Source organism: Hipposideros armiger, unplaced genomic scaffold (assembly GCF_001890085.2).
Source record: "Hipposideros armiger isolate ML-2016 unplaced genomic scaffold, ASM189008v1 scaffold_22, whole genome shotgun sequence".
Taxonomy (NCBI): Eukaryota; Metazoa; Chordata; class Mammalia; order Chiroptera; family Hipposideridae; genus Hipposideros; species Hipposideros armiger.
Genome location: NW_017731372.1, coordinates 3,803,387 through 3,828,932, shown reverse-complemented (window position 1 = coordinate 3,828,932; position 25,546 = coordinate 3,803,387). Strand labels below are relative to the sequence as shown.

The window sequence follows — 25,546 nt, the reverse complement described above, 5'->3', positions numbered from 1 at the left end:
AGGTAGAATTCCATATGGCTAGGCCCTCAGGCTTTGGAGACAAAGCTGGGCATGAGTCCAGCTTTAGCAACTGTAAATTAATTATGGTCTTTAACTCTTAGTTTGTTCATCTGTAATACCAGGGTAAAAGAATCTAGCAAATAAAGTTGCTGCAAGGATAAAGTAAGACAATGCATGGAAAGTACTTAGCCCAGGCCCTGGTATTAACTCTAAGTTATGCAGCACGATTGTTTTGTAGGTCTTGCTGTTTTAAAAACACTTCCTCATACATTATCTTGTTTATGTCTTATAACAGACATGTGAGGTTGGGGATATCTACAAATGGAGGATGAAATAAATGAACTTCAGCTCTAAAGTGACACAATTGGGGAGTGGCATGGTATGAATGAGTCCCACGCTGCCTCTCTCTAGGTGACGGGAGTCCACAAAAATAATCCAGCCAACACATTCAGCAAACGTGGATCGTCTGCTACTATTCAGGCATTCTTCTAGGCGCTGCACAAGATCGATGCAAACTCTGCTCTCACAGGGCTTATATTCTGAGCATGTTGATGACAAATTTGTCAACAAATATTAAAAGATAGTTCAGGCAGTGATTAATGCATTGAAGAAAATAAGAGGGTACTGCAACAGGGAGTCACTTCAGTTGGGCAGTCTGGAGAGACCTCTCTGAGAAGGAGGCCATGAGCTGAGGCCAGATTGGTACCATAGAATTGGCATCTAAAGATTGGGGGATATTTTTTCCAGGGCAGGGGTCGTCAAACTGTGACTCATGAGCCACATGCGGCTCTTTGGGTATATACATGTGGCTCTGAAGTAAAGTTGAAAATGAAAATAAAACCATCATAGTTTCATTTATAAAATGTTTAAAGGGTATTATTCACATAATGGTGATTTCATTTGTTTTTAGGTCTCACAAAACTTCAAGGGACAGGATTGGCTCTGCCGTCTCAAAAGTTTGCTGACCCCTGTTCCAGGGAGAGGGAAGAGCTAGAGCAAAGGCCCTAATGCAGAAGAAGGCTTGGTATATCTGGGAACAGCAAGGAGCCCAGTGTGGCCACAGCATAGAAGGAGAGAGGAACTAAGATGACGAGGCATCAGGCTGGCCGACTGGCATGTTGGTTAAGAGTTGGCTTGGGACACCAGCTCTGAGCAGCAGGGCCCCAGTTTGGATCCCACATGAGGACCAATGATGCTGCACCCTCTACAGCTAAGATGGTGAACAACAGATCAACCTGGAGCTGGGCTGCGGTGAGTCGCTGGCGACAGCGTAGGCTGCAGTGGAGCTGCAGTGGGCTGCCTTAAGCTACCATGAGCAGCCGGTGTGAGCTTTCGTGAGCTTCTGTGAGCCGCTGTCAGTGGCTGTCTAATGGCCGGCGACCCATCTGCCTCACCCGGGAAGAGCGCAATGATAATATCAACATGGGCCAGTGAAGCAACGTCTTCCACAACTAGACTGAAGAACAAAAGGACAGCAACTTGTCTGTTCCGCTTCCCCGATTGCCCAACACTGTTCCCCTCCCCGAACCCCCAATAAAATCTTAAAAAAAAAAAAATGACAAGGAATCTAAAAGAAACCAGGGACTTGAAATCATTCATTGTATGAAAGAGTAATATTCATCACAGGCTGCTTTTCTCATTTATATGTGGTAATCCTGATTCACTTCTCAGGAGAAAGAAAGGTGATCACAACTGAATTGATGTGATCTGAAGAAAATGACATGCAATTGTTTGGTTCTGTCCCCTTGTTCTCACATGCATTCTCACTTGTTCTGTTAGAAGGAAGGCTGGCGACGTTCAAGTGGGAGGTCGATGACAGTGGACCAGAGTGAAGGTGTTCATACTAGACATGCGTTATGATCTCTGAGCAAGCTTTTAAATTCCATTTGGGAAGCACTTTCACAGAGGAAACAACAATAACTAGAGGGTCAGGCCAGCCTGTGTTTATAGAATCACTTGTAAAAAGTAGTTAATACCTATTTATCAAAAAAAAAAATGTTCAGCACATAGTAGGAAACCATTGCAGGTTAGTTTCCTCTGTATATTTCTAAATAAGAATGATGCTAACTATAATTCTATCATAGTCAATTTTATCATTACATTTTAAGAGCACGAGATAAAAAAGGAAGGCAAATCTTTAAATTTCTACTGCCCGATTAAATCTACAATATTTATCATCACTAAAACTAAATGAACACACCTATTAGACAAGTAGCCATGAAGTTTATTCAATGTGATTCAAAACGGTTCTAAATTAGGCTTTGCTTTAGTTACTTAAGGAACCATTAATATCCTAAGTTTCTACAGTTAACAGTCATGTGTTTTCTTTTCTCATATCTATTAAAATTTCTCATCTCTAAAACACTGAATAACAAATGAATGCTATCAACATATAGTAGTGACGTTTATGAATAAAGGGGAAAAGAGCTTACACCTGAGGTGATTTGTACTGCCCAGAATAGCTGAAGGAAATAGGGAAGGTGGGAATAAATAATCTTAAATGAAAACCAAATATGTTAAACACACACACACACACACACACACACACACACACACACACACACATACACAAGCTATGGGGAACTAGGTTTAGACAAGAATAAGGTCACACAACTGAATAAAAAGAAAGGCCAAGTTAGAAAAAAAACAAACGTCCAAGCAAACAGTTCAAGGTGAATGCCTAGGTCAACAAGGAGAGAGAAGGGAAATCATTCTTTCAATAATAATTATCCTCAGGTTAATAATTCTCTTTTCTTATCAAGTATCTGTGGATTATAGTGACAATGTACTTTGCCAAAAGCCAAGCTTCTAAATTTCTGTCACAGGATCTGGAACTTAAGAATTATAAATTTAAAAAATACATTATCAAACCCAATTTTAATATTTATTCCTTTGAAATTTTTTGTTGTTTAAAAATTATATATGTATGTGAACTTTTTAAAAGTGAAAAATTGTGAGCCTTTTTTTTATATTACTTTTTACATATTGTACTATGCAGCGGGAAATTCATTATTTGGGTACTTTTATTTTTCATAAAAGCAGCTTCATTTATGTTGTGTATAATGTATTAGAAATTCCATTAATAAGATTTATCATCTTCTTAAGACTCTTATAAAGGAGGGATTATTATTGTCATTTTAAAGGTAAGGAAATTGGGGTCCAGGGAGATCCAGTTTCACATTGATAGTGAAAGTGAAGATTGTAACCATTTCCACAAAGTCTAAGTCCTATGCACAGTGTCACAATGTCACTAAAGAAAATGGCACGACTATAAAAGTACAGTAAAACCTTGGATTGAGAATAGCTTGGTTTGCGAGTGTTCTGCAAGGCAAGCACACATTTCTAATACATTTTAATGTGGTAAACGAGAGATGTCTTGCAATATGAGTAGTTTGTTTCCAGAACAAATTATGCTCACAAACCAAGGTATTACTGTATTAATAAAAGGGTTTAACATGGATAACTTAAAAAGCAATAACTATAAGATACAGAGGTTATCTACACATGCATCTGTCTGTCGTTAAAACCACATTAATACATATGTATTTTATCAAAATTAAATAAAATTAAAAACACATTACTGGAATAATGCAGTGATTTTCCCTAACATAATAAATGATTATCATTATATAATAATGATAAAGTATAATGATAATTCACAAATATTTTTATTTGGCTTCATCAACTTAGTGCTTTTAAAAATTTTGCTACAAGATTAATCCAAAACACATAATTTTTCTCATATTCTGTTTGATTTGCCCCTTCTCTTCATGAAACTAGTCTCATTTTTCCTCTTTTAAATCCAAGACTACATTTGAGAGAAAAATCATTATGTGAACCCATTCTCAGCTCTGGCATGTAGCTAAACACCATGGTTCCAGCTTTCCAGAAAAACTGACAGGAAGTAGTGTTTCTTAATTGTGTTTCAAAGCACATAGTTTTGCAAGATATTAACAGATACCCTATACACAAAATAAGAGTTCCATGATCAAAGAGGTTTAAGACATAAGATTCAACAGCTTAAAGTAATAGGCAACTATACTGTTACTTTGTGTTCCCTATTCTTACTGTGCCTGGGACTAACCACACTTTTTAATGAAGATGTTACTTAATCCTTAGATAGGTATCACAATTATTTCCATTTTATAAGTGAGCTTGCAAACAGTGAAGACCGTCACATCCTCATGAACCGAGGTTTCATCAGGTTCTGGTTTTGGGTTTTTTTTTTTAAGCTGAGCCATCCTGCCACCTGTTGGCAGCTCAGCAGCAGCTCAGCTCGGGCTGGGACTCGAACCGCTGTTGCTCAGAGCTCACACTTTTGAGCGAGCTCTTAACCAACTGAGCCACTTGGCCGGCCCTGGTTTCGGGTTTTAACTCAACTTTTTTATCATTGTGAACTGAGGCTCATGCTAAGTAACTGCACAATATTGTCCAGCTAATACATTGCCCAGCCAGGATTCCAATATAAGCCAGTTTACTTTTAAAGTACTATACTTGAGACACCTTGAAGTAGGACTTCTCAAACTCACGAGTATCTCATTACATTTTGAAGAGGGGGATGGAGTTGTTAGTTTTTCCAAATGTAGTTGAACTTGAACCCGATTTATTGTACGACATCGACTGAAATGTCATCGAGTTTGAAAATACCATTATGCAAGACTATCTTTCAGATACATGGTTCACAAACCTGTACATGAGTTAATCTGTTTTTTTGATAGGTATGGAAACATGATATGTTTTGTAATTGTGACCGTTTCCTTAAAGCAGTTCAGCTGTGGATGTTTGTGATAGGTCATTTTATAAATACATCACACAGATTCAATTTACGATGCACAAATATTTGGATGTTTGTGTTTTGAACTCTGGCCTAAATGAACTTGTGTTTCCATTCCTTATTCCAGATGGTGTGTGTCTCAGGGAAGAGCATAAACACAAAAGAAAACAGGAAAGAAGTCATGTAATTAATGGACAGCTTCTCCAAAATTAGCTTCTACAGGTAGAGAACTATTCTGAAGTAAACAAAGGAGGGGAATTTCTCTTGTTTTCAAAAGATTTGTCTGCAAGGTGTAGAAAGAGGCACAAAAATAGTGCACTAATTTTTTCTCATTTAGGTTGAGAGGTTGTTTTAATTCTAAGATGCTCATATTTTAATTGGTATAAACAACATCATCATAAGGTAAACTAAAATGTAAGATTGTCCCAACATAATATCTAGAATAGTTAAAAATCTCAATTCTCTTTTTACATGGGACACAAAAATAAAAGAGAAATAATCTTATTTAATGTTGTATTTAAATTATGGTGTTTAAACTGTATAATGGGAATTTCAATAAAGACTTTGTGAACCAAGATGATCACAGTTTCTGATGAACCTTTTAACTTTTCATTCTACACACATCATCATCCTAAAACTTGGAAATAACAATAGGGAGATAAACAGGGTTTAGCTTACTAAGAGCATGATCTGAAAAAGCACTTATCAATCTAGTAAATTCAATCTAAAACGAAGTCATTTTTAGCAATGTTGGTCTGTAAATCATAAACCTGGATAAACTCAACACTGACCAAACTGGATTTTTTTATTAAAATCAATGTGCCATATACAATTTTTTTTCAATTGGATAAATACAAAGTAAATGAAATTGAATTTTAATGAGATACACACTAAAAAGTAAAATTTAAAGTTCTTTCTAAAAATCGTTAATTTAAAAAAATTTAGGTTACAACATTTCAAAAATCTCAACAAATTTGAAATTCAGATTTCACTGGAAATGTTGCATTTTATCTAGCAACCCTAACACTTCCAAATTTATGTAAAATATTGAAAAACTCCAGGAAGTTGTTAAAATGTGGAGAATGCATGCTGTGCAAACCACAGAAAAAGCTATGCTGAGTGATGTGATCAAATAAAGTAAAACAGCTATAACAGAGCGCACACAAAGGAAACTTCCATTTTTACATTAGCAAGGGAATGACTCATAAAACTAAGGACTAGGAGGGAGGGGGTGTAGCAGAAAGGAAAGGTTTCTGAGCAATGCAGGGAGGACTGTCTCAACTGTAGCTCAGCTGAGTAATTTCTGGCAAAGATGATAATGATCTTCTGTGATCTTCCTTTTCTAGAGAGTAATACAACTGAAGATACTTTTTAGCTCTAAATGCTCTAGGAGGCTAAGTTGTTTTTTTTTTAAAAGCCCATCATCATTCATCCGCAAAGCCTATGTTTCTAAAAAAGACACTTTTAATTGGTATTGTGATGGAAATAAGTATAATCCCGTGCCACAACATGAGAAAAACAATGTCACTGAAGGTAAGGCTGAGTTTTTTTTCTTTTAAATTTTGGATGAATTTAAAAAGAGACATTGACTTTATCACAAATAGACATTCATTATAGTTCATATGGAAGGGTTTGGATTGAAGGTATATACCAGACACAACCCCATATTCTAGACTTGGATGCTATAAACGTAACGCAAGGTACAGTGAGTTTCCACTCATCTTGTTTAAATAACAGGGGTAACTTTTACTTTTGCAATCTCCCTTTAAGCTCAGGCAACGCATAGAAATAACACTAACAAAACAACCAAAATCTAAAGCCATGTCCTAATTTTCACCAATGTTGTATAGGTATGATGCTTAAACAAAGAGCAGTAAAAAATCCATTTAAGTTTTTATAGCATCCTGTCAGTGCTCTTGGACAGAAATGACTGAGAAATACACATTTGGACAGTTAAGGAAAAACGATGGTGTGATGAAGTAGAAAAAATTTCAATGACAAGATCATTACGAGAAAGATTATTATGTCTTGATGAGTCACCAAGGTAAATTTAACTTTTAATTTGAAACATGCATGAGCTGAAGAACATGGGAACTCTTCTGTGGAATTTGGCTGAGTGACAAACCTGAAAGTGAATGAGTTCTTACTAGTGGCCTTAAGAAAGTTAACTAACGTTTCTGAGGACTAGGGGGTCAGACTCAACAGCCCGATGGACACGGCAGACGTTGCACATGTCACGTCACTGCCCTGCAGTAGAGGGTCAGGCTAAGAACCATGGCTACCTGACTCTCTTACAGCGCTGAGGCCAGTTCTCCCAAGACCTGTTCTTTGCCAAGGAGAAACACCCACGGGAGACTTGAAGGAGGAAATGAGGCAGAGCTATGTCTCTGCTATTCCTACTGCCAAGCACAGTTGTGGGGGCGTTTGTGAGAGTGATTCTGAAGTGGTTTTGAAATCATTTCTGGAAGCTCAGCCTGAAGCCTGCTCTTCCAAGGCTTGGAACAATTTTGTAAACACCTAATTCAAGCCCGTCTCAGTTAAACAAGGGAGCAGGGTTCCTGTTTTCTGTGAGTGAAACTTGATGAATACAGAGAGGATATAAGGTCCTGCTCAATGTTTCAATGAAAACTTTTTATGTGGATATGATTGTCACTTCCTGTCCAATGTAATTTTTTCCCCCCAAAGGCAGTAATTTGAAACCCTTCTCATATTAAATTCATGTTTTTGTAATGGAGCATAAATGAATAAGAATTAATAATAACTAAAAATCTTTCTCCCAGAGAAGGACTAAAGATCTCCTGAATTAGCTTCCATGGGTCTATTTTGTGTACTGACCTGCCACAGCGGTGTCCAATTCGTCTTCATCCAGGGATTCCTGTGTGGCAAAGTCTCTAAAAGGAGACAGTGGATAGGATGTATTGAGATTCAAACCTAACATGAAGTTGTGCACCTTCCCAGCACGTCCTTCTCTGGTATTGAATAAAGTTGAATCACTCATGAAGGCCATTATCATACGGTGGACCCAACTTGCTTGATTATCATTTTGATATTCCCTTTCAGCATCTTCATTTTCGGTGCCTAAGGCAAAAGAAAAGGTTATTATACAGATTCCATATTTTATTTAAAAAATGACCTTCTTTGGGAAATTGAATGTTCAAATTAACCGTTCAAATTATGGCTTTTGATTTAAGAAATGTTTATTTGCATAAATGAATATAGGAAATATTTCAGTGAGTCATTTTTGTCCTTAAACTGTTCTTACTTCACCCTTTACCTATGGGTCGTCTAAAGGTTGTATTCTTGACAGTGTCACTTGGTCAATTCCTAGATTTCCAGGCAAACTTTTATTTTCCCCTTTCTCCCCTCCCCCAGTTCTTTCTTTCCTTTGCCCGTTCTACACACACACATACAAACACACATGCAGCCACACAGGGAAAATCCACAGTATGTAATTCTACCCTCTTCATTTCTTAAGTTTCCTCCCCTGTCCTGTGTAGGAAACTTCCAGAAATTATGCAAACTCAGAACAGACAACTGAAGAATTCAACATGTATTTCTTGCTCAGTAAATACCCTAGGAACTGTCATTTCATCCCTGCTTATAAAGTTTGGGGTTTAAAACCCTATCATTTAAACACATGCTTTAAAATGTTTTAAAATTTAGCAACCTTTCCAAAGAAGCTGTTTAAAATGACTTTTTCCTTAAAAATCTATGCACACATCACTACTACGCAGAAGCTATGTTGTGCAATTATTTAGAGTTTTGGCTCCAGTCAGGCTGCCTGGATTCTAATCCTCTCTCCCCTGATTACTAGTTAACCCTTCTCAGCTTTCATTTCCTAGTCAGTAAACTTCATAGGGTTGTTGTGAGGATTACCTGAGTTAGGGCACTTATGGAAATTTCTTAGGAAAGTGCCTGGCCCATATTAAATTTTTAATAAACACTAGTTAAGTAGCAGGAATAGTCACAGTTACAGTAGCAGCAGTAGAGTCATAATTATCATTGTCAATATTATCCACTTATAACCCAAATCTGAGAATACTATATAGTAGGATGTGATCCCACCTGCCTAAATCACTTCTGTTCAGATTTCTGGAAATTCTCTCTATAAATAAATATAAAACTTGTGTGTGTGTGTGTGTGTGTGTGTGTGTGTGTGTTGAGAGAAAAGAGCATCTATGTTCAAACTGCATAATTTCCAATAAATGTTAACTAAACACACATAAAACCGTATAAATATCCACAAAGACAAGCTTAACTGAGTAAATCGGTGATCTTTCTTTCAGGAACAAATCCAGATGACTACATATTCACACACACACACGAAACTATATTCTTATCTACTCCCACACTTTTTTAATACCAACTATGACAAAGAAAATCTTTCGCTTGAACAAATCAGGCTTTAAGGTTAATGACTTATATCCCCAGTTACACAGGCTGTGAATAAGATATTCAATTATTATCCAAATATTTGGAGCAGCGGCCCCATCATCATCACCATCATCACCATCATCATCATCATATTTATAAATAAACCCCACTTCTGTAATAGGAGAAGATCTCTTTGCCCTATGATACATTTGTAAATGGCACCCTTTGTGGAACAAACCCAGCAGTCAACAGGTAAATGATATCTATTGCTTATTAGCTATAAAACTAATAGAAAATTTCTATTTTCATAGCCTTTTCCAACTTAAAGCCCTTTATATGTATTTGCTAATTCGATGATTACAACAATTTTGTGAAAGTAGGTAAAATGATGCCAGTATAGATTTGAAGAAACTAAAGTTGAAAATGATTAAAGATCTTGCCCCAAATCATCTGACTAAAAATGGAGGAGCCTCAGGAGATTGAAAAGACAAGCCATTGACTGGGAGAAAATATTTGTAAAGGACATGTCTGATAAAGGACTGTTATCCAAAATGTCCAAAGAATTCTTAAAACTCAACAATAAGAAAACAAAGATCCCAATTAAAAAAAAAAGAAACAGGAAAAGACCTTAACAGGCATCTCACCAAAGAAAATATACAGATCGAAAGTAAGACTATGAAGAAATGCTCCACCTCATACGTCATCAGGGACGTGAAAATTAAAACAACAATGCGATAACACCACATTACCTTTTGAAAATGCCAAAATCCCAAACACTGACACCACCAAATGCTGGTGAGGATGTTGAGAAACAAACACTCATACATTGTTGGTGGGAATGCACAATGGTACAGCCACTTTGGAAGAGAGTTTGAAAGTTTCTTACAAAACTAAATTTTACTCTTATCATATGATCCAGCAATTATACTTCTTGGCTTTTACCCAAAGAAGTTGAAAACTTATATGCACACAAAAATCTGAACATGCATGTTTACAGCAACTTTATTCATAAATGCCAAAACATGGAAACAACCAAGGTATTCTTCAGTAGGTAACTGGATAAATAAACTATGACAAACCCAGACAATGTACTATTATTAAAAAAAAAAAAAGAGCTATCAAGCCACAAAAAGACATGAGGAAACCTTTAATGCATGTTAATAAGTGAAAGAAGTTAATCTGAAAAGACTACATACTGTATGGTGCCAACTATATGACATTCTGGAAAAGACAAAACTATGGGACTGGGAAAGGATCAGTGGTTGCCACGGGTTGGGGGTAGAGGGCTGAGATGAATAGATAGAGCATAGAGGACTTTTAGGGCAGTGAAACTACTCTGTATGATACTATAATGGTGGATACATGTCATTATACATTTTTGAAAATGTATAGGATATACAATACCAAGAGTGAACCCTAATGTTTAGACTTTGGGTAATAATGATGTGTTAATGTAGAATCATTGATTGTAACAAATGTACCACACTGGTCTACAATGTTGATAGTGGGGAACCTCTGTGTGTGTGTGTGTGTGTGTGTGTGTGTGTGTGTGTGTAGGGGGTGCAGGCGATATATAGAAACGCTCTGTACTTTTTGCTGAGTTTTGCTGTGAATCTAAAGCTACTCTAAAAAATACAGTCTATTTAAAAGGGAAAAAAAAGAATATTAACAGCTAGTAAGAAATCCTTGAAAACCTCCTAAATATTATTCACCAATCTAGGCTGGTACTAAAACCAAAGCAGCCATATTCAAAGGGTCCTTGAAAGTCTCAGCTTTAAGGTAACCCGATAGCACTGCAGAGATCATCAAATGTACTGGTCCTCTGTTGCGATTTACTTAATAAGTGCCAAACCATCATTACACCTGCTTGATAGTCCCTACATCAATACATAAATCATTCTAGAAATGCTAGGCATATGCTGTCTACCCCTTTTGTACTGGCTAGCTCCCTTCATTAAAAGGAAATTCAAAATTTATTTTTTTTAAAAAAGGGCCAGAACAACTAAAAAAAAATAAATCCAAAAATATGAAGGAGCCAGAATTTAGACTTAGTTCCTTTCAGGGCAGTGTGCTTCCGGGGTGCCTCCCTAATGATTTGGGCTATGCAATGTGTAATTAGGAAAATTATTGGTTGCATAAGGCAGCAGGACAGCAGGCAAATAGGGTCTAAAGTCCAGATTGGGCACCACTGGCCACACCTTGTGCCTGATGGACAGCTTCGTCTGCCCAAGGAAGGGTCCCTTTTAACATTTTTACAAGAAGCTGCATGCTAACCAGCTGTGGACCTATGTAACTGATTTCCCAGAGAAGGCACCTCTAATTTACAGACTCATCTTATGAGGCAGTAACAGCCCTGCCATGAAAAGAGGATTTTAATTTTAGTACTCATTCAACAAGAATAAAACAGGCTCTTCTAGTATATTACCATGGCTGTGGGATTCGTGGATTTTTGGTCAAGAAAGTATAGTACTTGGTATCTTCTAAAATTTGTATGCAAACTGTGATAAAACGTGTTGACTCGGTTGTTATAAAATCTCTTTGATTTTTGTGTGTTTGTTGTGTTTTGTTTTTGTACTTTGGGAAACGTTTGCACAAATGGCGGTGTCAAAACACTGTCTAAATGTAAAATCACTCCATTTTACCACATTTGCAACAAATATGCCTGACCCTTGCTTTATCCCTGCCCCGACTTCATCACTGACTATCCTGATCCACACCAAGCTGAAAGCTGCCTTGTCAACATGTAAAGGAACTCATTTATACTACAAAATAATATATGTAACAAAAGATTCTCCACGATTCCACCCCACTTCATCACTGCTCCCTACCTAAGAGATGGAATATCAGCAATGAGAGAAGGCTCAGAAATGGAGTGAGAGTATAACTTTTCACATGTTACTTAACAATAAAATTTTTGAAGATAAAATTTTAATTTTTTAAAGTATGTAAAAATGCTTCAAATCACAATTTCCATGCTGAAAGTCCAGTGCTCTAATCAGACTTAAAACACAATTGGGTATTTCTACGATGTCAATTTGCTCTCCATTTATTCAACTGATAATACTTTTGCGGTATTAAAATGAAAAGAAATAAGGGGTATTCATGTGTTGCATATTTTATCATATATACAGCACCGATTCTCTCTCTGAATTGAGAGTTACAATTCTGTTACTCAATGCCATAAGCAGAGATCACCATGACCATCTTGAGTGAAGGAATCAGAGGGAACACTCGTAACCCTTCCCCAATGGACTTCTGCCACCGACGGCTCCAGCTCTCTTACCTTTGGGTCCCTGGGATTCATCATCGCTGTCCGAGCTATCATTACTCACAATATGCTTTGCTGTAATATTTTCTGTGGAAAGAAAACAAGACAATGGAAGGATCTCAGGTGTCAAGACTCACAAGTAAATTTACTATAAGAAAGTAATCTCTGCAAAACCAGGGTGAGATCTCCTAGATTTACTAACGTAAATTTAGATCAATTTAGTAAATCTAAACTTACTAGATTTACTAGTAGTTTCAAATTTCTCATTGAAAAACAAAATTTCCCAGGACCTGAAAATCTAGTTTACAATTTAAAGGGAAGAATTTTACCCTTTTGTGATTTAAAGGGAAGAATTTTTGTTTATCTTAATCTGACAGGAAGAATAACTTGATTACACGAAGCTCCTTGTCATACCAAAAAAGTATATTTTTCTTTGATTAAATATGTTTAAGTGGTGTTTATAAAGGTAAATGCAGGGTAAAACCAAAACATACAAGGGGACTACAGAGCAGTTTCATCAAAATAAACGAAAGCTACTAATATAAGGTATCTTCTAATTTTCAATAATACTGAAAACCATCTGTTGAAATATTCCTTTTGGTGTCAAAAATTTTTACTACCACAGAACACATTAAGAGAGCAGTTATAAACACTAAAATAGAGGCCATAAATTTTTAAAATCATGACAGGTGTAAAATCTAGCATAAAAACTAGTCATCTTTTTTTCAAGTAAAAATACCTAAATTATGGAGTACACAGATCATTCTTATAAATCATCATTTATAGGAAAATCAAACTTCTTTTGGATACATATAAAACCACTTTCTGCAAGTGACTTGTTTTCTTCTATTAGTCAATAGATTTTGTTTTAATTTTAAGAAACTGACTCCAAATTTTTTATTTACAGTGATGGGATCATTTTGGGGCTTTAAACTCAGACAAATACAGCCATAACTTTTGGTCTCCCCAAACTACTCTATGTATGTTCATTATACCTACACAAATGTCATGTACGTAAATGATCAATATTATATGATGAGAGGTTGAATAAATGCTTGAGGCAATAGGTTGACTTTTGTAATTTTTCGATGTCATTTCATTGGCATAATTACACATATGAAATTCAATAAAAGAAAATGTTCACGGGCTAATGTTATTCATTTCATTTCATGACTGTTACAGAAAGTCATTTTGTTGTGTACAGAAGGGGGCATGTTAAGAAATGGTCCACCCCAGGCGTCGTACACATTAGGTGTGTTTCTAGCAGGACACATTTTCTTTTGTTAAGCATTATTGGGGGTCATATTTGATACTCTTATTTAAGAAGGTGGTTCACCACAGCACTTTCTTCATCAGGAACTTTTTATGCTATAAATAGCTAAACATTCTGAATGTATTTTCCATCACTATAGTATAATGTATAGCGCCATCTGCTCAAAAGCTTAGATTGCTCACATTCAAAACTCTTTGAGAATGTAAAAAAACCTCATGCAGAGTTATCTGATTGTGGGCCAAATTTACCTTAAAATCTTTCTTCGGAAAAGAGGGTGGACAAAACCACCTCTGAACACCCCTTTAAGAGGTAGACTCTAGTTGGCCAACAGATGAAAGAATCACCAGGAGTCTTCAGATTCCCCTCTGGTCTCATTTCTGGAAACCCTTCCCTAATCTGAGATAACACACATCCTGCTGACCCAGGTTCTCAAGTTCACAATATTCCTCCGAAGACTGACACTCAGAATAAGTAAATAAACTGCCAAACCATTGGTCTTAAAGGAGAGGTTTCACAACAAAGAATATTCTCAAGAATATTTAGTATAAACATTCTCTTTTTCCTAGGCCTTCAGCCATTGTCTCACCCACCTTCAAATGTTATTTCAGTTCTATTTTCTTCCTGCCTTAGGAGGAAAAAATAACAAACCCTAGGTTTATCTGGATCATTCAACAGAGAAGCAAGCCGCATTGCATGTGGCACTTTTATTCTTTTCTATTTTTTTTTTCTAAAATCTTCACATAATTTAGAAAAGACTTAGTTATTTCCACAAAATTAGAGTCGAGAGCTCTATACCTGGATCATAATGTTCGTTAAAATAAATGAAGTCAGAGTATTTCAGCAAATATAACTTTGCCTTGTAATTGCCTTTAAGACAATGTAGTTAAGAAGTAATGTACATATTAATCCCCAGGAAATATTTTGGTGGACTCAACCAAGTTATTGATAACTTTAGGACAATTACAATTTTTAAGATGATTTAATTTTCTCTATACATGTTAATGAAATTTATCAGTGTTGCATACTTATTATCAATGTAAGCATGTTTTCACAATACCTAATTCTTCCTCCATTGTGGAACCTTTATTCTGTGAGCTGGAAACTCCCAAGACTCTGTTGAACAATATAGAAAAGGCACTGCCCCAGACACCTAAAATAAAGCAAAACCAGAGAATAACTTAGAATGCACCAAGCCTTAAAACAGTCAGACAAACTAATGGAAGATTGTGCATCACTTACCCATTAAGAAATGCAAGGGGTTTTCTTCATATTTCTTCACAACTTTTCCCATAAAAAATTTGCTTCCAAATAAGTCAGGAGTCATGAAGGTACCATATTTAGCCATGCCGATCTCATATGGACTAAATTCAACCCAATCTGAAAGCATTAAAAAAAAAATTCAATCCACTAATAGGAAATACTACAGAGATATACTGTTAAAGATCACTTCAACAATGCCATAATTATTCTCATTCATTTATTTTTAAAAATTTAAATTAACCACATGCCTATTATGTATATGGCGTTGTAGAGAAGTTGGGGTGAAATCAGCTTATAGATGAATAAGATGAGAACACAAAAGGATCCCTTCTAATATGCACAAATGAAATACCTTTTTGCATTTAAAAACTCAGGCATCTTTTGTAAATCAATCTTAAAGAATGGAAAACTGGAAACTGTTGACTCAGATTTAAAATCCATGAAGGTCATAGAAGTTAAACTCATTCTGACAAAGCAGGCAGACTATCAAAATAGAAGAACGTGTTTCTAACATTTACCTTTTCTTCATCTTGCCTCAACTTTGCTTGTTAGCCGTTCTTCTAATTCACAAGATTACAATGCCAAGTTTTCATGCTGAATATCTTAAGAAATCCATGGCAATAGGGTCAGTAGAGTGTGCTTTCTAAGAGCAGAAGCTGTGGAGCCAGAGGCCTCGGTCTAAATCCCATTCTGCTGCTTACTAACTGTGCAACCTTGGGTTGATTACTTGTGTTCTCTGTGTCTTAGTTCCTTAATCTATAAAATGTGAATAAAATCAATAGCTAGTTTGTAGAATCACTGTAAGGGGCTAATGCATTAAGAAATGGTAAGAGCTTTGAGGAGGGCATAGCACATTTTAATCCCTCAGTAAATCCCTCAGGTAGCCACTATTATGTTGCATGTAGTCCACGGCTATAATATATCTAATATTTATCTGAATCTTAATGTATCCAAAATGAATTCCAGGTTTCTGACTCTCACTTCCTATACTTGTTACTCTCTCCGTCTTCCCCTTCTTGGTAAATGGTACTACTTTTCATATATTCATATCGCTGTTTACACTTTAGAATTATCCTTGATAGTTCTCTTTCCCTTCTATTTCACACACACATATCAAGTTCTGTAGGCTCTATCATCAGATCTATTTAAAAACTGACTACTTATCCATTTGTATCCATTTGACCGTATTGGTACAAGCTACCATGTTCTCTCCCCTGGATCTCCATAACAGCCTTCTAAAATGTCCCTTCTCTGTTCCCCTGGTATCTTTTTGATACCCAGCAGCCAGGATGAGTTTTTAAAAACAAGTCACAGCGCACTAATGCCAGCTGAAAGCTTTCAAATGGCTTTCCATTACACTGAAAATAAAGGCATGGCTGACAAGGCTTCGTGATGGTCTGGCTCACGCTCACTGCCTGCCCACATGCCCTAACCAATCCCCCATCATATTTTGTCTTGCTTATTCCACTTCAGCCACATGAGCCTTCTTAATGTTCCTTCCAGAGGCTAAGCTCATCCCTACCCTGATGCCTTCATGCTTGCTATTCCCTTCTGCTAGTATAAGGCTGCTGCTTCTTAACCTGTAGTTCAAGGTCTTTGTGGCCCATCCTCCATAAAGTCCCACCACCATCCACTCCTCTGCCCTCCAATAGCCCTCTGCCCTTCTTTATTTTTACTTTCTTCAGTTTCTCCCTTTCTGAAATTATAACATGTCTATATGCCTTACCCAACAATCCCAAATCTAAGTAGCTCCAAAATCCACAAGATTTTTTTTGCTATTCATTTGGTGGTAAAACCTGACCTGAATTCATTTAGCAGAAAAACCAGTCTTGAAATGATGTGAGGTGTAATTTTTATTTATCCCACTCAATTATAATATTGATACATTCTACTGAAGAAATCACTCTATTTGAATGTATTTTCCATCACTATGGTATAATGTATAGTGTCATCTGCTTAGAAGCTTAGATTGCTTTTTTTTTTCCAGTGGGGGTATTAGATAATATACAATCTATGTATTTTTTTTTAACTTTGAAATCTAAAATATTTTGAATTCCAACACATCTGTCCCCAAAGTTTTAGAAAAGGAATTGAGGATGTATATTTATCGTTTCTTCAGTGGCATCTCAGAACATTCTAGTTTCATGAAGGAGGTGATGAAAACACATTTATAGTTCATTTTAAATCAAAGCCAGTGGCACATATACCTTTCATCAGAAAATGCTGTATTTTATGGTGATTTACATGGAGTTAGTGAGACATGACTAGTGATGAATTGGAGGCTGCTGGGAAAATTTCTATACTACTGGGAGTAATTTCCTATCTCTAAATTTCACACCACTATCTTGGGTGCTGAAACATAATAAAATCCTGGTTCCTACTTCTCTAGCGATCTTTTCTTTATTAATGCTGTGGCTTGTGCACACAATAATTACAGACATTCTCAAGAGGTAAGATTTGCTGTCTAATCCTTATTGAAGAGCTCACCATGGTAGCATCTGACTCTTATTCCGTTGTTGTTGATGCGTAATTTCAAACTTGAGCCTCTCTCCTGCGCTTCCATACCCATTTCCAATTTCCTGTTGCCCTTTCCATGTTTCATCATGTCCCACTATACTTGCCTGGAAAGGAATCCCTCACTTCTCCCAGTATAGCTACCTGTTTCCTTTAAACGACGTATCACAACCCCGAGGGAAAAAAAAATTCTTTTAACTATAACCATTTATATTGAATCATCAGCACATTTTACCAGTAACCTTTAACTTTTTGTAATATCTTCTCCTCTATTTCTTTATCAGTATCTCCCTAGTTCCAGGACCTGATCACAAAAACACAGTGAAATCGCTGCTTCCAGTTTCTTTCCTTTGACTCACCAAAAAACGCTGCTTAAATCATTGTATCACCCTTCCCCAAAGCATTAACTATTTCCCATTATCATCAGAATTGAATAAAAACATTTCTGTCTGGAATTCAAACCTTTCTATAGCTTGGCACTAATGGTTTTCCCAAATATACCACCTACTCTTCACCAGTTCATACCACGGCTAATGTGTGTGTGTGTGTGTGTGTGTGTGTGTGTGTGTGTGTGTGTGTGTGTTTTAACTGAGCCATCCCTGCCAACAGCTCGGCAGCTCAGCTCAGCCCGGGCATCGAACCACTGTTGCTCAGAACTTGCACTCTTGAGCGAGCTCTTAACCAACTGAGCCACTCGGCCGGCCCTAGTGTTTTATTTTTTTTTTTACTGCTCTCCAAAGCATACCTTTGGCTTCCCTTCTGCACATTTTCTCATACTGTTTTACACAAAGATGACTTTTACTTCCGCTTGATAGATATTTCCAAGTTCAACCTGAATCCATGCTCCATCACCCTCACGGGTCTTTTTTATGACTGTACTAAATATCTTTGATATCTTACACTTATGCCAGTTTTACACACTTAGACAGTAATATTCTACGTGCACAGCTCATTAATTTTTCATATTTTATTTTTGTCTTGTTAATAGGATTATAACTTTCTTGAGGAAGAGTACTATAGTTTTACTCCTTTAATGTTTGTCAAAGAACTTAATGTGATGGTGAATCCATAAGTTGTGTTCAGTAAATGCAATTTACTGAAAAATGGAAACTTTTAAATGAAAGTTTGAAATCCTATCAGCAATGTAGTGAAGTGGAGGCGTCAAAAATATTGAACAGTTAATATTGAACATTAAATAACTAATGTTTATTTGTCTAATATCTTCAAAAGGGGAAAATGTTTAAAATTATTCTACAAGGGAAGAAAAATATTCTCTGATATTATCGAAGTAAAGTTGACAAAACTTCTATAAGTTAGTATGGTTCTTTGCCTTTTAAAAATATGTCAAATATTTCAACTTTTGCCTTTGAATATGTATTTTAATCTAAGTAAATTTCAAAGGCATAAAGTACATGCATATCTCCCTCCTTTTTTTTCCTCCATAACTCAAGCTACTTGAATCTTCATACCATGTTTCTTTGAATGTCTTATCTGGGTACAAGATCCACATAACTAACATTTGATGGGTTTGTCCAGCTCTGTTGAAAGCTTGACGCTCCTTATCACAGAAGCTTAAAAATGAAGGCTCCTGGTGCATCGCTCATCTCAGTAGCAACATCACAGTTACACAGATGGCCCGAATCAGGCATGTACAAATCTTATTCATTTTGAAGATCCAGGCCTCTGACTTTTCTCAGACAGCTTTCATAGAACACTGTAACTTGCTAAGACTTACTGAAACCTAATCTGGGCCTGCCAATCTCATTTATTTAGCAAAACGCTATGAGAAGCATCTCATCCTTATTTAACAGATGAGGAACCTGAGGCGAAAAGATGTCACGTAACTTGGTCAAGGGAAGTGCATAGTAACATTCTGTTCTTTCTCATGTCCTCTTTAATAATTATTGCAAATTTTCCAAACAGATTATAACATTTTACAGAAGAGGAACAATGGACTGTGGACTATTACATTCAAGTGGTCAGTAATCAAAGAAGCCAGTTTTTATTATTATAAAAAGAACAAAGAATTTTTGAGACCATTTCTCAGCCCTGCTACTTACTTTCTATTTGGCAATATGTACGTCATTTAATCTTTCTGAGGTCTTGTGTTTTTCTTTCGTAAAGCAGAGTTAAAAACCTCTCCCTCCCTGGGCTGTCAATATAATTGATAAACACTTCCTGAATAAGTAAATTCCAGGCACGCTGCGTTTTACAAACTATTCAAAATTCTTGCCTGAGAGTAGTCAGTTGAGAAAAAAAGTGAGACTTGGTAAAACTGCAAAAGGATTCTGAATATAAATTTGTTAACTGCATGCCATTCGTGATGCGTTTTTAAGCTCATGGTGCAACTGATGTCACTGAGATATTTTTCCTAAAAAAAAAAAATGAATCTTACCAGCCGTAGTCAGAAATGCTATCCCACACTGCAGAGCAGGATAGGCAGAGGTCCCCAGAAGTATATCACATACTTTATTTATTTATTTAGTTAGTTAGTTAGTTTCAGGTGTAAAAAATGTAATAGACATTTACGCCCCTCACAAAGTGATAACCCCCACTCCCCCAATCTTCTACCTCTCTGACATCGTATATAGCTGTTAGAATTCCATTGACTCTATTCCCTACGCTGTATTCCACATCCCCTGCCTATATACATATAAAATTATAGTTGACATTCAATATTATTCAGCTTCAGCTTCAGGTGTACAGCGCAGTGGTCAGGCATCTACACCGTCCATGAAGTGGTCTCCCTCATAAGACAAGTGCCCATCTGACACCCTACAAAATCTTTACAACATTATGGATTATATTCCACAAATTGTCTTTCATATCCCTGTGGCTATATTGTGGCTACCAATTTGTACTTTCTAATCCCCTCCCCTTCTCCCTCATCCCCACCCCCTCCCAACTAGCAGCCATCAGTTTTTACTCTGTATCTCTGAGACTATTATTTTTAGAGCACAGAATGAGAAGTGAAGCCAGAGAAGAAACAAGTGCTTACATCTGAAATTAAACAAAACGAGGCATTTTATTCACCAGCTGCCACAAGTATAGCCTAGTGCTTTTCAGGTGCTGAATTATAAAAATTAGAATAGTGCTTTGAATGATAAACATATATCATGTTACCCAATTTAATAAAAATATAAGCAGCAAGCAAAAGAATATGTGTTTCCTAGAAGCACTAGGCATACTATTTTGCTGAAAGTCTCAGAGAAATGAGTAGTTAAAATGGTTATTGATCATATTCATGATTTATTTTTTATTTCCCTAATATCAATGAAGTTATATTAGTAATTAAATTCATGGGACAGTCTCTATAACCAGAAAATCATCTAGCTTAATATCTTCTTATATTTTCAAGTGTGTTTGTGTTACATGAATATATTAAAATAAGGCACTGAAATTGCTTCCTCTAAAGAAAATCATTGGCAACCACAGGTCAAAGTTTCCAGGAAATGTTCTGAAAAGGAAGTCACATACCTGCAAACATCAGTTCTGAAACATCGGGTTTGACGTGCAGACAGGTGAAAAGAGGTAAAGGGCATTGAGCAGCATTGACTTTTTCCCGCAAACTACTCAAGGTAGTGTTCATTCTCTGTCCACAGAAGAAAGAAAGAAATGGTTTTAAATCTACAGACAGAATAGGTAGAAAACTATTTTAAACAGTACTTGAAATATTTCAATTTTTTATAATAAAACTAAGTCTTATGACCTCTAGAAATCCCTGGGTTCTGAATAAACAACAAAAAGTAAGTTCTTTGGGGGGCGGCCAGTTAGCTCAGATGGTTAGAGCACAGGGCTCATAACACCAAGGTTGCCAGTTTGATCCCCGCATGGGCCACTGAGCTGTGCCCTCCACAACTAGATTGAAACAACTACTTGACTTGGAGCTGATGGGTCCTGGGAAAACACTGTTCCCCAATAAGGCTTTAATAAAAAAAAAATTTGTAAGCTCTCTGGAAGTAATCATCTTCATTTTAAAAAACAACCATATCTCTAGGGACTGTTTCTACAGTTGAAGGAGAGAACCATTTGGCAACTATGGAGCCCTGGAATAATTGAGCGCCTAGATTTCCTGGCACAGACTCTATCTCCCCTGCTTTATCTTCAAATGAGATGTCACCCTATGGTCATATGTCAAATGAGGTTGTTATATGTGATTCACTCTTTCCTGACTCTCTCAAGCAACCTCTATTTTTCCTCTAACATTAAAATATTACTTGTTTTTGCCTCCATATCTAAAAAGATTGCCATTTGGGGGGATGGGCAGTTAAGAGTTAAAATGTGCAATTTTTTTTCCAAAGAAAAGGAATACAAAACTGCTTCCCTACACAGTAAACTGATACACAGTTAGGATGAATTTGTAAGCACTAGTTTGAAATATAGAAGAGTTGTGTGTGGCAGGGACTATGTGCTCATTGTGATGGGATAAGTTGAGTCGAATGACTTTTACAACACAATTCATATTTTGTTTTATTTAAACCATTATGATATACATGGTCTACTGGTATTAAAAAGATTGTAGATTGAGCTATAGCTTACATTGTGAATTAGTGTTTCTCCTATTAACATCCCAAAGATATCGGTAAAGGTGACAGGTTGTCCAGAACTTTTCTTCTTCCATAAAGACTCAACATATCTTTTAACTTTCTGTGGTGTGAGAAGTAGAAGGGGGTTATGGCTAACGTTTTTCATTAGCTCTTCATTAATCTCTTCTGGCCCTTTCTCTGGAAAATCAGGGTGAGAATATAAGGTTGACATGTACCTGTAAAGAAAACAAAAGATAATTCATAAAGATGAAAGACATTACATAGTCTCCAAAGGAAGCAGGCATTCTCTGTCATAAGAAAAATAAAAGATAGTAGAAAGAGATGGTTAACTTAATTTCCGATTGATGATATTAACCCTATTTAAGGAAAGAATGCATCCATCAGAAAGGAGCTGGTCTACAGTGGAAGCAAAGTGAAGGAGAGGTCTCAGAAGATATACTGGACTTTCCATGCAGTCTGGAGGACAGAACGCTCTACTGGGCCCACTGTCCACTTTCTATTGTCCGGGAATGGGTACCCTATCAGGCTATCAGACACTGATGACACAACACATTTAAGTCATGTAAATAAATTGACTTATCTGGATATTAAGCTAGTCAAGCAGTCTGATAATTTGACTTTTGATGATGATTACCCACAGGTGGAAAATGTGCTGTATGAATTATTGTGGATGCTGACAAATGTGTAACTAGACAGACTCCCGAGCCTTGTGAGCTATAAGTCTCAGAATTTCTGAGCATACAAACCTGATGGTGAAATACTTGAGACGAGTAGGTCTTTAAGGTAAATGCTTTCTTGTGAAGATTCTTGGCCATCAGCCATCTGGCCGCTTCCAGTGATACTAGAAATCACTGTGTGACTTGGTACTTGATATTTAGACAATTACCATTCAGTTACCACCCTCCTTCCTGTGAACCAATGTCCCTAGAATTGCAGCTCTCATCCTGAGTATTAATTATTAGTTTACTTATGTGTCTCCCTTAAGTTGTGGCTTCCTACAGGGAGAGCTTTGTCTATCTTTTTAACTTCAATGACTAGCAAATGTGTGGTGTATGGCAAGAACTGTTGAACTAAGTGGACAAAATAATGAAGGAAACACATGATCCTCCACTTCATCCAACCAAATGGAAAAGAGCATATGTTTTAATCTCCTGTTTCCTTGACATTCAAATCAAAATGCCGGACATAATGGTTTATCTTCCTTTCAGGGAGAGGAGAAAACCAACTCCTGTTAGGTCTTTGCTGTGTTGAAGGGCTGTGTTGGTTAATTGCTTACAAGCTGTTGTCTTGAAGACTTCCATTAGCTTTCAATTCTTCTATTTTAAAGATGAGGAAAGAGAAGATTGCTGAATGTAAATATGTTCACAGTTCCCCAATAACAGAAGAACTAGAATTTAAAATTTTGTCCTCTCCCCTGAACAGGTTTCATTTAAAAACATCTTTTAAATAAGATTTCAGTTCTTAGAGACCAAGCTATTGCCATTTCACATTCAATTAGAATTTCATGTTGGAATAAGAACTTTTTGGAGACAAATTAAAAATAATTCTAAGTTAACAAATGGAGAGTGATGACAGACCTAAAATGAAACATATGTTCAGCAATTTTTTTTTCTTAAAAGATCTTTATTACACAAATTGGATTCCTAACATTGCCCACAAACATGTGACAAAGATAAATCAAATACACTTACTCTAAAGTCAAGCCTGGTATAATCACCAAATATCTATAAAAAACACATCTTAGATTGTTTAGAGTTCATCTATTCCAAGGTCTACCACATGATTCATCCAAATTAACAAAGATCTGATTTTCTGGGCTTCCTCATACTTTTCAATAAAGGCACACAGTGGTGTAATGACATTGGTTTATATTTAAGGACATAATAAAAATAGGAAAATAAAACATCCCTTTTGAGCTTCTAACTGGTCAATTCCGGAACTTTCAGGATATGTTTCATTCTTTATAAGAACACTAGGTTCTTTACTGATCTTACTACCAGGAATAATTTCTACCTCCCTGAACCATTGGCTTGCCCTTAACTTATTAAAAATGTATACAGAGGGTGCCAAAAAATGAATACACATTTTAAGAAAGGAAAACTGTATTAAAATTGTAATACTCAATATATAATGATAACTAAAGATGAATACAAGTCACGTTTGACTTCTACAATTACAAGAGGTGCTCAGAGTGGTTACCATCAGCATCCAGACACTTTTGATTATGGTGAACTACTGCTTGAGCAACGTTGGCCAAAGTGTCCACTTATATACATTTTTTTGGTACCCCCGGTATTAGGTAAGTCTATATAGTTTGGATTTTGCCTTGAATTCTAGAGTGCTTAAACCCAAATCTGTGTCTTGTGCCTCCCAAATAATTAATTTTTAATCTAATGTCTAGTTACATATAGTTTTACTTCTTTTTCACATCTATCTTTATTGTACGCAATCCAATTTTGCTTTATAATGAGATACATTAAATCTTTGCCTTAATAAAGCAGGGTAAAAATAAGGAAAAGAACCAAATGAACACTTAATGTCAATAGAAATCAATTTAGCCACAGAACGATTTTTTTTAAAAAGGCAGGTGAAAAGGAAATAATATGATTATGTTGCTATAGGAAGTTGTCATTTCTAACTACTCTCCAGCAGGATGATGTAATTACTCAAACCTCACTTGCATTATTTAAGACTTCCTTTCTATGTTTAGCAAGTCTTTAAGTGAATCAGCTTATGATTCTATCAAGTACCTCTGCCCCATGGATTGCCTCCAGCAAGATCTGAAGGCTCTTCTCTTTCCTTCTTTCCTTCCAGTGTCAGCCATTAGATCTAGATTAAGAAAATCCTTCCTCTGGGCTGGGCAAATGGTTCAAAAGCTAGAACTCTGTGCCACAGTTTCTGAGGTAGATCTTTTTAAGAGGCCAAAGTGTGTTTGGACGTCAGCCCAATTCTCTCTTTTTGTTCCTTGTAAAATGATTGCCGTCCATTTCTGCTCCCTAAAGGTTGAGGTAAACTCATCTATTCAGGGAGTCTCTCTCTCCCCCTTTCTCTGTTTGGTTCTTCTCCTCTTATTGAGCAGCTGGCTTGAGGAAACCAGCCCTAATGCGAGAAAGACCTAAATACCTCAGCCACTGGCATTGGTCTAGTGCTCTAGGCTCATTCAACTTTATGAATTTATATTCCTTAGAATTCGCTAGTGTGAGTTGGACAGGTTTTTCATGATATCCTTGTGGTGACTTGGGTTTTGGCTTTTATGATAGCTAGAAATGAAGTAGCAGGCAATTGACAGTTTTCCTTAAATAGCTTCCTTCAATTCCTTGGTTGTGCCAAGGCAGGATTAAGCTATTACTGGCTTCTGTGGACACACTACCACCTAAAGCACATAAACATCACCCCAATTTGCAATTCTAGAGTTAAGCCTTAATTTTCGCCTCTTTCCAATAAATGACTCCCAATTATACCAACCAAGTTTCAAAAACAAAGTATCTTAGACATACTTGGCCTCTATAAATAGTTACTTGTGAATGAAAGGGTCT

General features: G+C 36.4%; 1 protein-coding gene across 1 annotated transcript in view; it reads right to left on the bottom strand.

Annotated features, from left to right (window-relative positions):
* Nucleotides 1-25,546, bottom strand: part of PLA2G4A (phospholipase A2 group IVA) — a 141,131-nt gene that overhangs the window by 15,363 nt on the left and 100,222 nt on the right. Inside the window, exons 9-14 of the mRNA XM_019635430.1 lie at nt 22,003-22,225; nt 20,941-21,055; nt 14,929-15,066; nt 14,747-14,839; nt 12,432-12,503; nt 7,610-7,852 (exon numbers count right to left, since the gene is read on the bottom strand). Of these exons, the coding sequence (XP_019490975.1) occupies nt 7,610-7,852; nt 12,432-12,503; nt 14,747-14,839; nt 14,929-15,066; nt 20,941-21,055; nt 22,003-22,225 (884 nt within the window). The remainder of the gene's footprint in view (nt 1-7,609; nt 7,853-12,431; nt 12,504-14,746; nt 14,840-14,928; nt 15,067-20,940; nt 21,056-22,002; nt 22,226-25,546) is intronic.